The sequence below is a fragment of the Podarcis gaigeae genome, assembly GCF_964106915.1.
Source record: "Podarcis gaigeae genome assembly, chromosome: 4".
NCBI lineage: Eukaryota > Metazoa > Chordata > Lepidosauria > Squamata > Lacertidae > Podarcis > Podarcis gaigeae.
The window spans coordinates 98,230,330-98,242,181 of NC_139677.1; the positions used below are offsets into that span (position 1 = coordinate 98,230,330).

Genomic DNA, 11,852 nt, shown 5'->3' on the forward strand with positions numbered 1-11,852 from the left:
ATAATAATAATAATAATAATAATAATAATAATAATAATAATTTATTTTTTATTTATACCCCGTCCGCCCCAGCCAAGACCGGGTTCAAGGCGGCTAATACCAAGTATAAAAACGATTGATAGAAATACAACTTAAAAACAACATTAAAATACAACATTAAAATGCAGCCTCATTTCAGTAGGAACTCAAATCAAAAACTTTGGGGGATGAAACCGTCAAGTCTTCACCAAGGCCAATTATCCAGACTGGTCCTATGTGGGCCAGAAAAAGCCAGGGAAGTCCCCAAATAGGAGTTCCATCACAGGAGAAAGGAAAGAGGGGGAGGGATTCAAACTGATTCCAAGCCAAAGGCCAGGCAGAACAACTCTGTCTTACAGGCCCTGCGGAAAGAAATCAGATCCTGCAGGGCCCTGGTCTCATGAGACAGAGCGTTCCACCAGGCCGGAGCCAGTGTAGAGAAGGCCCTGGTTCTGGTTGAGGCTAATCTGACTTCCTTAGGGCCCGGGACCTCGAGGGTGTTGCTATTTATGGACCTTAAGGTCCTCTGTGGGGCATACCGGGAGAGGTGGTCCCATAGGTACGAGGGACCTAGGCTGTGAAGGGTCCTTAACAATGATGAAATCAATGGTACTAATATAATGAACATCTACACACCTCCTGACACCTCCACTCTTTCAAATATTTGTTTTATTCATTCATAAAAGCATTTACTTGCCACCTTCTCTCAAATTGTTGGGGTGATATTATGGAGCGACACAAAAACATTTAATGCAATAAAGGGCAATCATTGAAATGACTGGTGACTTAAAAAACTGGACAACTGCATACACCTGTTGGCATAAAAAAGCTACTGAGAGGCAAATGAAAGTCAAAACTCAGGATTTTCACCGGGAGAGTGCGCCATAGCATGTGATCAGCAATGACACTCAGTGCTGGACTTCTGGTCGAGTCCAGTCAGGCCTCTGTAACATGGGGGACAAATGGCAGCGCTCCTCTGGAAACGGGGTGTGATAAAAGGGTTCAGGTGGACCAGCGGTGGTCAAGTCAGACAGATGCCTCTTGAGAAGATCACAACAGGACCAGAGGCAATGTGGCGTAGTGGTTAGAGCATCAGACTAGGACCTGGGAGACGAGGGTTCACATCCCCACTCAGTCATGAAGCTTGCTGGGTGATGGTGTTGACCACTCACTGCCTCTCAACCTAAGTAACCTCGCAGGGTTGTTGTGGGGGGTTCAATGAGGAGAAAACGATGGAGCCCCCCTTGAGAAGAAAGGTGGGAGTTAAATGCAGTTACCAACTGCACTGGCTCCCGGTGGAGTACAGGGTCAGGTTTAAGGTGCTGGCTTTTACCTTTAAAGCCCTACGTGGCCTAGGACCCTCGTACCTACGGGACCGCCTCTCTTGGTATGTCCCACGGAGGACTTTAAGGTCCACAAATGACAACACTTTGGAGGTCCCAGGTCGCAAGGTGGTTAGATTGGTCTCAACTAGAGCCAGGGCCTTTTCAGTACTGGCCCCGACTTGGTGGAACGCTCTGTCACAAGAGACCAGGGCCCTGCGGGACTTGACATCTTTCCGCAGGGCCTGTAAGACAGGAGCTGTTCCGCCTGGCCTTTGGTTTGGACTCAGCCTGACCCTTATGTTTCCCTCCCCTTATGATTTTGATCTATGGGCTACTTTTAAAATGAGGCTGCATTTTAAATTGCATTTTAACCTGTATTTTAAATTGGTTGTCCCCCCCCCCCCCCCCATTATGTTTTTACTGTAATTTTACTGGTGTTAGCAGCCCTGAGCCCGGCTCTGGCCACAGAGGGCAGGGTACAAATTATTAGTAGTATTAGTATTATTAGTAGTAAAGGTAAAGATAAAGGTACCCCTGCCCATACGGGCCAGTCTTGACAGACTCTAGGGTTGTGCGCTCATCTCACTCTATAGGCCGGGAGCCAGCGCTGTCCGCAGACACTTCCGGGTCACGTGGCCAGCGTGACAAGCTGCATCTGGTGAGCCAGCGCAGCACACGGAAACGCCATTTACCTTCCCGCTGGTAAGCGGTCCCTATTTATCTACTTGCACTTTGACGTGCTTTCGAACTGCTAGGTTGGCAGGCGCTGGGACCGAGCGACGGGAGCGCACCCCGCCGCGGGGATTCGAACCACGACCTTTCGATCGGCAAGTCCTAGGCACTGAGGTTTTACAAACAGCGCCACCCGCGTTCCATTATTAGTATTAGTATTATTAAAACAAATAAACAGAATTAGCAGTAACAGACACAGAGATAAATACCCCCCTCTGTGAATTGTTCTGCCTTTTTAAAGGCAGTGGGTGGCTGCAACAACAACAACAACAACAAACAACAAACAACAAACAACAAACAACAACAACAACAACGTAGAGTCGGAAGAGACCCAAGATTCATCTGGTCCAACCCCCTGCAATGCAATGAGTTGTTTATTGCTGTTTATTATATTGTTTATTATATTTATACCTCACCTTTCTCCCTGAAAGATGGGCAGCTGACAGATAAAAATAAGAACCGTCAAAACCACAGGAGAAAACCACTCATTTAAATCCTGCGTTTTATTACTAGGGCTTTGGACTAGGGCAAGTTACAGGGAACCAGGCAGAGGGCCTTCTCGGTAGTGGCACCTGCCCTGTGGAACGCCCTCCCACCAGATATCAAAGAGAACAACAACTACCAAACTTTTAGAAGACATCTGAAGGCAGCCCTGTTTAGGGAAGCTTTTAATGTTTATTAGGTTATTGTATTTTAGTGTTTTGTTGGAAGCTGCCCAGAGTGGCTGGGGAAACCCAGCCAGGTGGGTGGGGTATAAATAATAATAATAATAATAATAATAATAATAATAATAATAATAATTGAACATGAAGGCAGTTTATCCCAGTGGCCCAACTCCTCCTTCCCCTCCTTTAACCCGAACTAGTGGAAATGTGTGAGCTATGAAGCCTAAGCCGGACAGAACATTTTGAGTCTTTCAATCTGTGGTTAAAATGGGTCCTGCTTGGTGCTTTCCCTCCTTTTAATTCTTTGAGCACCAGGCCTTTTCTCAACCAGCTCCCTTTCCACGCCCTCTGAGAATGATCTCAGGCCTGAGCATTGTGACATCAGCTGCAGGCCAGATTCCAGCAGCCAGCCTTGGAATGGTTGGGGCTGAGTTCCAGGAGAGCATGTAGGCAAAAACCTTTCAAAAACTCTGGCTCTTGGGTGAGTAGCCAATGCTTGGATTTCTGCTTTCATTTCATCGCCTCCTTTTCTACATGAAACCAATCAGAGGCCCTGACCAGGAGTGCCAGCTTGGCCTCGCGACCGTAGGTGCCCGGGGCCTGAGTGCCATGCAGTGTGCCTGGCTATGGCATCAAACCTTTCACGGGAAATTTTCATATGTACTGAAGTTCTCACCCTGGGCCAGCAGGGGGATACTGTAGATAGTTTTCACTCAGGTCCGCATATGCAAATAAGGGATTGAAAGTGACGTTCAGTGATTGGATAGTTACAGAAAATGGTTACTGTCGCGTTCTAGTGGAGCTCTATATAAGCAGGCTGGCTGAACCCTTCGGTTCAGTTCTGTTCTGGCCTGTGAATAAACAAGAGCTGTTTGAAGAATCGCTGTGTCGTCTGATATGTTCACTGACAACTTAATAAATTTTGTGGGTGCTCAGACACCCAGGGCCCCCGGGAATTGGCACCTATGGCACTGGCATTTTGAGGTTGCTTGAATTTATTTCCACTGCGCCCATAGCATGTAACAAATGGCACCCACTTATTCTCAAATCCAAAACAAGGAGACGGGTGAGAAAGCAGTTTACAAAACGTTTCAAGCAATACAGAAATCAGCCCCATTAACAAACACAGAAGAAACTCAATATTGCAAAAGAAATAATCTAGACTGAAATAAGTAAAATGCTTTTGCGATTATTCGTTTCATAAAATTAATTCGCTGATTGATTGTAAAAAAAAACACAAAAACCCAACAGCGTCAACGTGGTTTTAAAATTATTGGGGGGAAACAGCTGTTTAAAACATTCAAAATATATAACCAGCAATGAACTAAAAACAGATTAAAACATGCATCAAAATTCTACACAGCTGGGTAGGCTTTTCTAAACAAAAATGGCTTTAGCGGGCGCTGAAAAGAGAAGAAGAAAAAGAAGAAGAAGAAGAAGAAGAAGAAGGAGGAGGAGGAGGACGACGACGACGACTTTGGATTTGATATCCCGCCTTTCACTCCCTTTAAGGAGTCTCAAAGCGGCTAACATTCTCCTTTCCCTTCCTCCCCCACAACAAACACTCTGTGAGGTGAGTGGGGCTGAGAGACTTCAGAGAAGTGTGACTGGCCCAAGGTCACCCAGCAGCTGCATGTGGAGGAGCGGGGAAGCGAACCCGGTTCCCCAGATTACGAGACTACTGCTCTTAACCACTACACCAGACAAGCAGTGAAGGCGCTTGTGTGATATCAATAGGCAGGGAGTTCCAAAGGGTAGGTGTTGCCATGCAAAAAGATGGATTTCTTCCAAACGTGGAGCGAGTGTTATGTGGCGTCTGCAAAAGTACCAGTCCTACAGACAGAAGCGTTTGTGGGGGTACACCTATTGGGTAAGGCGATCTTGCAGGTAAATTGGTCCCAAGTTGTGAATAAACTGTTGAATTGCAAAATAATCCTCTACATTTAAAAAAGCAAATTACAGAAGCATTAAAATATAAATAAAATATGCAATAAAATAATGCCATTCCATTGTTAAGTCCAGTCAAAGGCGATTATGGGGTTGCGGCGCTCATCTCGCTTTCAGGCCGAGGGAGCCGGCGTTTGTCCACAGACAACTTTCCGGGTCATGTGGCCAGCAGAACTAAACTGCTTCTGGTGCAACGGGACACCGTGATGGAAACCAGAGCACACAGAAACGCCATTTACCTTCCTGCCGCAGTGGTACCTATTTATCTACTTGCACTGGTGTGCTTTCGAACTGCTAGGTTGGCAGGAGCTGGGACAGAGCAACAGGAGCTCACTTTGTCGCGGGGATTCGAACCGCTAACCTTCTGATCGGCAAGCCCAAGAGGCTCAGTGGTTTAGACCACAGCACTACCCGCATCCCTATGCCATTCAAATAGCATAGCAGAGACCCTAGTATCATGCCATCATAGAATTGTAGAGTTGAAGGAGCCAAGTGTCATCTAGCCCCCTGCAATGCAGGCGTCTCAACTAAAGCATCTACAGTTCCATTCTTAGAACAGCTCTTACTATCAGAGAGTTCTCCATGAATTTGAGTTGTGCTCTCCTTTCTTGAAGCTTGAAGCCATTGGTTCGATTCCAGAGCAAGAGAAGAGGGACCAGCTTGCTCCCTCTTCCATGTGACAGCCTGTGGTGATCACACAGGGTCCCCGGACGTTTCACCGTCTATTGATCCCTGTGCCACCACTTTAGTTCTCGCTGCCACCACACAGGCCCTACCTGGTACAATACTGAGTCCAGTCAGGTTTAAATTGAAACATAAACTTCTGTTTATTTGTTGCAGTTTAACAAGCGTGTGGTTTCATAAACTGTATCGGTCAATTACATTCACGGGGTGCCTATCCAGACCTATAACTTCCGCTACCTGCTCTCCCTCACTAAACCACCTCTCAGATATTTACTCATCTTCCTAGCTCCTAACTGTTCCTGACTCAGCTTATTTCGCTACACTAACTCAACCTACCCACAGACTCTATCCCAATTCACTCCCACTCCAACCAACTCCCAACAAACTCCACCCTTTGCCCTCCCAGAGCTGGTTTTATAGTCCCTCTGACTTCACCCCCTGGGTCCTGATTGGGTAACCTGTTTAACTATTTCACCTCCAGCACTCTCATATGCTAACGTCACACAGCCCTTGAAATATTGAGAGCCCAAGAAAGATGAGATGTTGTTTATTCCCACATTGCCTTTTTCATCTCTGCAGAGCCCACAGCCCCTTTGTTCCTCTCAGAAGCCAAGCCCTGTCACACCATGGACAAGTCTGCGCTGTACCACCTGACAGATGCCAACGGGAATTTGAAAAACCAGATCTGGGACCTGAGAGAGACAGCCGCCAACCTTGACGCCGAGAAACAGGAGATCCTGACGGAGAACAGGAGCGTCAAAGAGCAGAACCGGAGCCTGGAAACCAAGATCGAGTGTTTCAAAGCCATGGCAGAGGACTTCGAAAAGGAAGAAGAGGAACTCCAGGGAGTTCTGAGGAAGCTGGAGGAGACGATTGCGCAGCTGGAATCCCAGAACACGGCCTTGAAAGGCACCAACAAGATGTTGAGGACCGAAATACAAAAGGTGTCCGGCCACATCGTTCTCTTCCAGGATTACAAGGCAACGCAAGACCAGGACATCTGTCGCATGAAGCAGGTGATGGAGCACATTGTGAGCTACTTCAAGCAGCTGGAGTCAAAGATCGAGACAGCCGAGCAGAGATTCGGTGATGAGCAGAGTGAAGCCGCCGAGCTCCAGCGCACCTTGGATGAGCTTGAGCAGATCCGCGAGGTCCAGGAGAACGAGATCCTCTGCCTGAAGGACCAGCTGGAAGAGGCGTCCTTCATGAGGCTGGAGAAGGACGAGAGCCTCAAGGTCCCATCTCTGCTGCACGAGATGGTCCAAGCCAAGCTGGTCCAGGATTCCTTGGCCATGCAGAGCAGCCTTCTCCTGCTGTTGTCCAAAGTCGTGTGGCTGTTTCTGGCGGTGGCCGTCTGCCTGGGGTTCCTGAGCGTCTTGGCCAAAGTCTACCTCTTCGTCTTCAACCAGGACCTGGAATCCGGAAGCCAAGCTCTGCTGTTCACGGATCGCCTCCGCCTGCTGGCGGAAGTCCTCTCTCCGCATCCCATGGGGAGGTCGAACGGCTTGCTGCCCTTTTGAGACGGACGCCGCGGCGCGGGAAGCAAACCCGGCGGAGCTAGCCGCGCATTCTTGTATCAAAACCATGTGCCTTCAAAAATTAAAATGACTCCCTTCCCCACTTAAGAAATGCCCCAGCCTAAATTTCCATCTGATTCTACTTGATCTTGCCGAAATATTCAGCACAGGTGCGCCCCCCAACCACTTACGTTCTGGTACCCCACCTGCATAAGTGAAAATTGCATAATTGGGGAATCCACCTCTAAACCCCCTTCAAGGGAGCCAGTGTGGTTTAGTGGTTAAGAGCGGTAGTCACGTAATCTGGGGAACTGGGTTCGCATCTCTGCTCCTCCACATGCAGCTGCTGGGTGACCTTGGGCCAATCACACTTCTTTGAAGTCTCTCAGCCCCACTCACCTCACAGAGTGTTTGTTAGCCGCTTTGAGACTCCTGAAGGGGAGTGAAAGGCGGGATATCAAATCCAAACTCTTCTTCAAACCCCCTCTCTGCCACTCTCTTTCCCACCCAGACCAAAATTTGAAATCCAGACCAAAATTCAAACTAGGATTGAAGCCCTGGGGCTGGCTGGAGGACGAGCAGGGAAGTAGCTGCTGCTGCTGCTGCTGCGCTACCACACATATCAGCTGTTTGGTGGGGAGGCTGAGCAGCTGTCAGGCAGCCAACAAGGAGAACAGGTTGCTTGCAAATCAGAGAAAGAAAGTGAAACTCTGGCTAACTTGCAGCTACCGTATTTTTCGTTCCATAAGACGCATTATTTCCCTCCTAAAAAGGGGAAATGTGTGTGCGTCTTATGGAGCGAATGCAGGGGGGGGGGAGGCAGGCAGGAAAAGCCCCCAAGAGCTGCACACTGCGCGACTCTTGCGGGCTTTTCCTCAGGAGGGAAAAGGGACTGACGCGGCCAGTCAGTCCCTTCTCCCTCCTTGTAGAAAGGGTGCACGGCTCCTGTGGGCTTTTGCGGGAGGTGGGGGAATTGCCATAGCCGCGTGCAGCCTCTCCCGGCTGGAGAGGTTGTGCGCGGCTAAAGAGGAAGCCAAGACAGCCAGCAGGATGGATCCTGCTTGCTGTCTTGGCTTCTTTGCTCTTTGGGGCTGGGAGGGGGGAAACCCGGCCTTCCCCTGGCAGCCCCGAGAAGCTCTGGGAGAAGCGGACAGGCTGCATACATATTTTTTTTCTTGATTTCCCCCTCTAAAAACTAGGTGCGCCTTATGATCCGGTGTGCCTTATGGAGCAAAAAATACGGTAGTTTCTTTATTAAGGAAGCAGAATAAAACGCAGAGATTACCGAGGGTTGCTCTTGTCTAGGTGAAGCAGTTGCTCATGCTGGCTTGCAACTCCCCCTTCGCTCCCCATCCGTCTTTGTCAGGCCCCTTCCTCTGTCTACAGCGAGCCCCAAGGGACCCTCTCTGTGTCTTCCGGACTCTCTGCTCTGTAACACGCAAAAGATGTCTTGTTCCGGGCCCATAACACAGTGAGCCCAATTCCCATTCTATACAGTGGTGCCCTGCAAGACGAATGCCTCGCAAGACGAAAAACTCGCTAGACGAAAGAGTTTTCCGTCTTTTGAGTCATTCCGCAAGACGAATTTCCCCATGGGCTTGCTTCGCAAGACGAAACATCTTGCGAGTTCTTGCTAGTTTTTTCCTTTTTTTTTTAAAGCCGCTAAGCTGCTAATAGCCGCTAAGCTGCTAAGCCGCTAATAGCCGCTAAGCCGCTAAGCCGCTAAGCCGCTAATAGCCGCTAAGCCGCTAATAGCCGTGCTTCGCAAGACGAAAAAACCGCTAGACGAAGAGACTCACGGAACGGATTAATTTCGTCTTGCGAGGCACCACTGTAGTTCAGTCCATATAATTATAGAATTGTATAGTCGGAAGGGGTCCTGAGGGTCATTTAGTCCAACCCCCTGCAATGCAGGAATGGCAACTAAAGCATCTAGGGCAGATGGCCCTCCAACCTCCGCTTAAAAACTTCCTATGAGAGGAAAGTCCATCAGCTCCCAAGGGAGACTGTTCCACTGTCAAAAGCTCTTACTGTCAGCTTTTTCTCATGTTTAGTCAGAATCTCCTTTCTTGTAACTTTAAGCCATTGGATCGGGTCCTACTTTTCCCTAGCAGGGAAAAACAAGCTTGCTGCCTCTTCCATGTGACAGCCCTTGAAAGATTTGAAGATGGCTTTTGGCTTGGGTTCAAATCCTACCGTCACCCATGAGCAATTACTCCATCTTTGTGGGGGTTGCCTTGTGGTTGGCTGAGACAAAACAAAAACTCTGTGTCAACACTTTCCACAGGCTAAATAGACGGTTGAGAATTGGCAGTTTGTGCTTCTGAACATTCATGACCAAGCATTATGGGAGCTCCCCCATGTGGAGTATGTTGAGAAAGTGCAGACTTAATTTTAAACATATTTTGTTGCACCCTCTGGAGGCTGTAGCTAGATGGTTTTCATCCACCATGCTCAGGTTGTGTTTATTTGCTTTTAAAAACAGTCTATGCTTTAAACATCTAATCTGATTTGCATATGTTAATTTGCATTATTGAGTCTTCTTTTTGCAGTCTGAAGGAGGAGCAAGGGAACATTTTGAACTGATATACCTTATGTACAACATCTCTTGTCCTTGAAACAGTCTCTCAGAACTTCCCACAAATGCTAAATGGCTATTGCTATCATTATTATCAATAGCGATGATTTATTTCCATTATGAATTGCTTCCCGTGAGAAATCCTGAAGTGGTTCACAATATAATAAAAACATTTTTAAACAATTGCATACATAAACATGATGTTTAAGTGTGTCCGTGCACACACACACACACGTCACACATTAATTATTTTCAAATACAACAGAGATACCAGTTGGTGAGTTGGTAAATATGGGTCAGGACTGTACCACTTCCGATTACAGGTGGAGAAAAACCTATGATGGAAGACTCCTTGTTTCTGGGGAAAGGAGGAAAGGAATTGAAATATACTTGGAGTCGAGAGTGGATTTCATGCTCTTTATTCAGTTCATTGTGGTGAGGAGGAATGAAATTTCCCCCAAAGTATCTGCTTTATATACATTATTTACACAATGGGCCCCACATGATTGGCTAATTCTGGGATTCTCCTGTAGGCCAGTCAGGTTGTGGATTCACTTCCATCTGGAGCTGGATTGGGTGGGTCCTGCAGACCAATCATACTGCTGCATTGTTCTAGGACCAATCAGACTGCTGCATTCTGAATCCTGTTGTTCTAGGACTAATCAGACTGCTGCGTTTTGGATCCTATTGTTCTAGGACCAATCAGACTGCTGCATTTTGGATCCTATTCAACTCAGTACATAACAGGAATAGAGTGCCTTTCCCTGGCATGGCAGATGCCAAGACTGAGGATATACAGTGAGGGGGGGGGAGTATTTGATCCCCTGCTAAATTTGCCCATTTGCCCTCTGACGAAGAAATGACCAGTCCATAATTTTAATGGTAGGTTTATTGCAGCTGTGAGAGACAGAATAACAACAAGAAAAAACCCCAGAAACCCAAAAGACAAAAGTCAGAGTTTGATGTGCATTATAATGAATGGAATAAGCAGCGTATTTTTCGCTCTATAACATGCACCCGACCATAACACGCACGTAGTTTTTAGAGGAGGAAAATCCGTAGGCATGCCACCCATAGGCATTACCTCCATAACACAGACAGACATTTCCCCTTACTTTTTAGGAGGAAAAAAGTGAGTGTTATGGTGCAAAAAATACAGTATTTGATCCCTTTGCAAAAGATGACTTAGTACTTGGTGGCAAAACCCTTCTTGGCAATTACAGAGGTCAGATGTTTCTTGTAGGTGGCCACCAGGTCTGCACACATCTCAGGAGATATTTTGTCCCACTCCTCTTTGCAGATCCTCTCCAAGTCAGTAAGATTTCGAGGCTGATGTGTAGCTACTCGAACCTTCAGAATAACCTTCTGTCGCTCACAGCTACAATAAAATTATGGACTGGTCATTTCTTCAACAGAGGGCAAACGGGCAAATTTAGCAGAGGATCAAATACTTTCCCCCCTCACTGTAGAGCATGCTCTTTCGCATTCCTTTGGGGAAGACCCGTAGATCAGTGGAAGAGCACTTGCTCTTTAATGTAGAAGGCCGCAGGTTCAATTCCTAGTGTCTCAAAAGACTTGCTGCCTGGAACCCTGGCGAGCTACTGTCAGTCAGTGTAAAGGTAAAGGTAAAGGGACCCCTGACCATTAGGTCCAGTCGTGGCCGACTCTGGGGTTGCGGCGCTGTTCTCGCTTTATTGGCCGAGGGAGCCGGCGTACAGCTTCCGGGTCATGTGGCCAGCATGACTAAGCCGCTTCTGGCGAACCAGAGCAGCACACGGAAATGCTGCTTACCTTCCCGCCAGAGCGGTACCTATTTATCTACTTGCACTTTGACGTGCTTTCGAACTGCTAGGTTGGCAGGAGCAGAGACCGAGCAGCGGGAGCTCACCCCGTCGTGGGGATTCGAACCGCTGACCTTCTGATCGGCAAGTCCTAGGCACAGCGCCACCCGCCATCTATTCAAAGCACATCCCCACCTGCAAAAGTGTAGGGTTGCCATATGTCTGGACATACCTGGAATACTGCAGTCGGCAGCAGTGTTTGGGCAGAAATTGGTTGAATGTCTGGGAAAATCTGGACAAATGGTATCCTGTTTCGGCAGTGCCTTTTCTGCCAATTTTCTATAAAAATAGCTTTAAAATGCGGTGGGGTTTTTTGTGATTTTGCCCAAAAAAGCTCAACAACTTTGGGCAAAACCAAAAAAGCCTCAACAACTTTGCCAAAAAAGGGGTCTGGATTTTCACTGTTTGAAATACGGCAACCCTACAAAGTGTGTCAAAAAAAGGGCTTCCTTGCTTAGGTGTTTCTTAGGTGTAAAGAAACTGCTTTTTGGCATTCAAAACAATCTTATCGGGCTGAGTCATTGCGTTATCTAGCTGTACTCTGT

At 47.5% G+C, this 11,852-nt stretch overlaps 1 protein-coding gene across 1 annotated transcript; it reads left to right on the forward strand.

Annotated features, from left to right (window-relative positions):
* The first annotated feature begins 2,953 nt into the window (after positions 1 to 2,953).
* On the forward strand, positions 2,954 to 7,000 carry LOC310843686 (uncharacterized protein). The gene is made up of 2 exons (XM_083737337.1): positions 2,954 to 3,221; positions 5,951 to 7,000. The coding sequence occupies exon 2, from the start codon at positions 5,998 to 6,000 to the stop codon at positions 6,889 to 6,891; it is 894 nt and encodes a 297-aa protein (XP_083593463.1). The 5' UTR covers positions 2,954 to 3,221; positions 5,951 to 5,997; the 3' UTR covers positions 6,892 to 7,000.
* Positions 7,001 to 11,852: the final 4,852 nt, after the last annotated feature.

Coding starts and splice junctions, on each gene's coding strand:
- LOC310843686 (XM_083737337.1), top strand. CDS start 5,998: ATGGACAAGTCTGCGCTGTACCACCTGACAGATGCCAACGGGAATTTG.